We start from the raw sequence: 2,500 nt of genomic DNA on the forward strand, positions 1-2,500 counted from the left end.
TCTGTTTCTATTGTGCTCGTCTTAACAAGTACAAATGTTAGTGCGCTTTGCAAGGAATCCAATAAAAATATAATCGTTTGCATTGTGTAAACTAAATGCGATGGCGTTTTTGTATATTAGTCAACCGTTCACAGGCTGACTATCAGAGGGTAAAAAGCTACAACAACAAAACCCATTATAGATGATCTTACCTGAACAGGACCGACAGACGCAGGGCTTATCTTCACCTGACCAAGCTCCGACAGTTCCTTCTCAATGCGGGCCACAGCGGCAGCGTCAATGGTCAGCGTAACCATGGAAACCGACTTCAAGTCCGCTCGGCGTTGACCACAAGTGATCAGTATGTCCTTCACACGGTCCCTCAGAGCACGAGTGACGTCACACATCCTTTTATTAGTGGAACTTCTGGTGGTTCGATCAGCAACACGTCTGTGTGACGTCAGTCTGCCTCGATGATCCAACAAGGTGACCTTGACGGCTAAGACTGTGTCCTTCACCTTGGCCTTGGCATCAAGTGTCATCTTCATTAGACGACGCCTGCATTCCTTGACGGAGTTCTCTAACTGGTCGCAGGTCCTGTCGATCTCAGCAACAGCTTCCTGCACCACTTTCTCCGTGGCCTCCAGGTGGCGCTCCAACGCTGCCACAGCTTCTTCCAGCTGCTGCTCTTCCGTCAGCAGTGACGTCATCATCTGACTGAGCTCCTCACGTGACTTGTCTGCTGCTTCCGCCAACTCCATCAGGTCTGGGCATGCGCGGTGCTTGGCGCTGGCACACAGGTGGCAAATGGCGGCCCCGTGAGTGGGACAGAAGAGCTCGCAGGGCTTGCTGGTGTGCACGCTGCAGTGGTCAGGCTGACTGGCAGCTAGCTCTTCCGCTGTCATGCTGGACAGCTTCTCTATCTTGTGCTGACGAGACATAGAGAACATTGCGTGAGCCTGCCTGCAAGACGTGCACATCATATCGTTGCAGGTCAAACAGATGGACACGGCGGTTGACTGACACACAACACACACGTGGTCCTGGCACAGTACACGTGTACTATTCACCAGCGCTGCCATGGCGACGTCATCCGGTAATGCGTCCACCACCTCCTCCCACCCCTTCGTCTTATTTTTCTCGTTGGGGTCCGCGATGGCGCCCCTGCAGAGCGGACAGAGGGCCTCGGGGTTGGAGGCGAGCCAGGAGAGAAGACAGTGGCGACACAGGACGTGAGCACAGGGCAGCAGTTTGGGGTTCTTGAGCAGCTCGTGACACACGGAACATTCTGTCTCAGTGTCCGCTGAACTTGTGCCAGCTGCTGTTGCCATGGTTACAAGTTAGTCCTGATGGAGCAACAGAGACAAGACAATGTGAATGCAAAGAACAAAGTTATAACAAAATGAGTGCGAAAGAGGTAACGATTCCAACAAATCCAACCACCACTGCAATACAAGCAACACCTGAGTCGGCACTTATACTAAAGGCAGCAGCAGCAACAAAAACAACAACAACAACAACAACAACAGCAACAGCAACAACAACAACAACAACAACAACAGCAACTTGCACCAGCAACAGCAACTACATTTGTTAAAGGGAAGAAGGACTTGTCATGCTTAGAATAGGTCAGCGTAAAGCTTGTTAGTAAAACACAATGGATCTCTCTGAGACTAGGTGTCTGTAGATTATAATAGAATAGGCAAAACGAACAAGTAAAATACTTGAATAATGTTCTTTTCAACGAAAGAAATAGGACAGGCAAAAGCACACTGTCTATCCCAAATAAAATGTCAGAACCCTGGTGTACTCGTTTTGCGGTCCACTACCAGATCATGGTTTGTTACTTGCCCCCATCCACCCGGGTTGATGTCCCCTTCGAACAGCAATGATATGTGTGTGAACTTTTTAAAAGAACAGCGACTTACAACTGACAAAAACGAGCAAGCTGCAGGATATTTTGTCTGTACACATCTGTGGATACACGGATTGCAACTTTGATTGGACAATGCATCGATGAATGTCACACTTAAACGTTAGAAACGCGTACTCTGCTCTTGGCGTCAACACAAGTTTTATTGTAATGTTCACACCAGTATCGCATCGTGAGATCCGGGAAACATGTTTTCAAATCAATTTTCAAAGGAGAAGTCCTCAGCGGAGCTTAACTTACTTTCAGTAGTTACAGCTACACAGCTAAACACAATCAAATAACGTAGTTTGGCTGTTACCTCTTTATGGTTTACATTTGAGTTAATCTATTTGTGCACACACAAAACGCAGCAGAATACAACCTTCAGAGCATAACCTGCAACGGCGTCGACAACCCTTCAACACTACTTAACGAAGGGAGATAAAAACACTTCTTAACGAAAGGAGATACAAGAAGAACTAAACGCGCTTCAGAAATACAGGCACACAATATAAAACACAAGTACACACATTGTACAAACCAGAAGGAACCTAATGAAATAATGTGTAAGTCAAAAACGTCAAAAGGAATGTTAAAAAAAAAAGCCAT

The 2,500-nt window shown here is 47.0% G+C and overlaps 1 protein-coding gene across 1 annotated transcript in view; it reads right to left on the reverse strand.

Annotated features, from left to right (window-relative positions):
* Nucleotides 1–2,500, reverse strand: part of LOC138977244 (E3 ubiquitin-protein ligase TRIM56-like) — a 4,249-nt gene that overhangs the window by 1,093 nt on the left and 656 nt on the right. The window contains exon 2 of the mRNA XM_070350151.1: nucleotides 192–1,325. Within this exon, the coding sequence (XP_070206252.1) occupies nucleotides 192–1,310 (1,119 nt within the window). The 5' untranslated portion in view covers nucleotides 1,311–1,325. The remainder of the gene's footprint in view (nucleotides 1–191; nucleotides 1,326–2,500) is intronic.

This window comes from Littorina saxatilis, linkage group LG9 (genome assembly GCF_037325665.1).
Source record: "Littorina saxatilis isolate snail1 linkage group LG9, US_GU_Lsax_2.0, whole genome shotgun sequence".
Classification (NCBI taxonomy): domain Eukaryota; kingdom Metazoa; phylum Mollusca; class Gastropoda; order Littorinimorpha; family Littorinidae; genus Littorina; species Littorina saxatilis.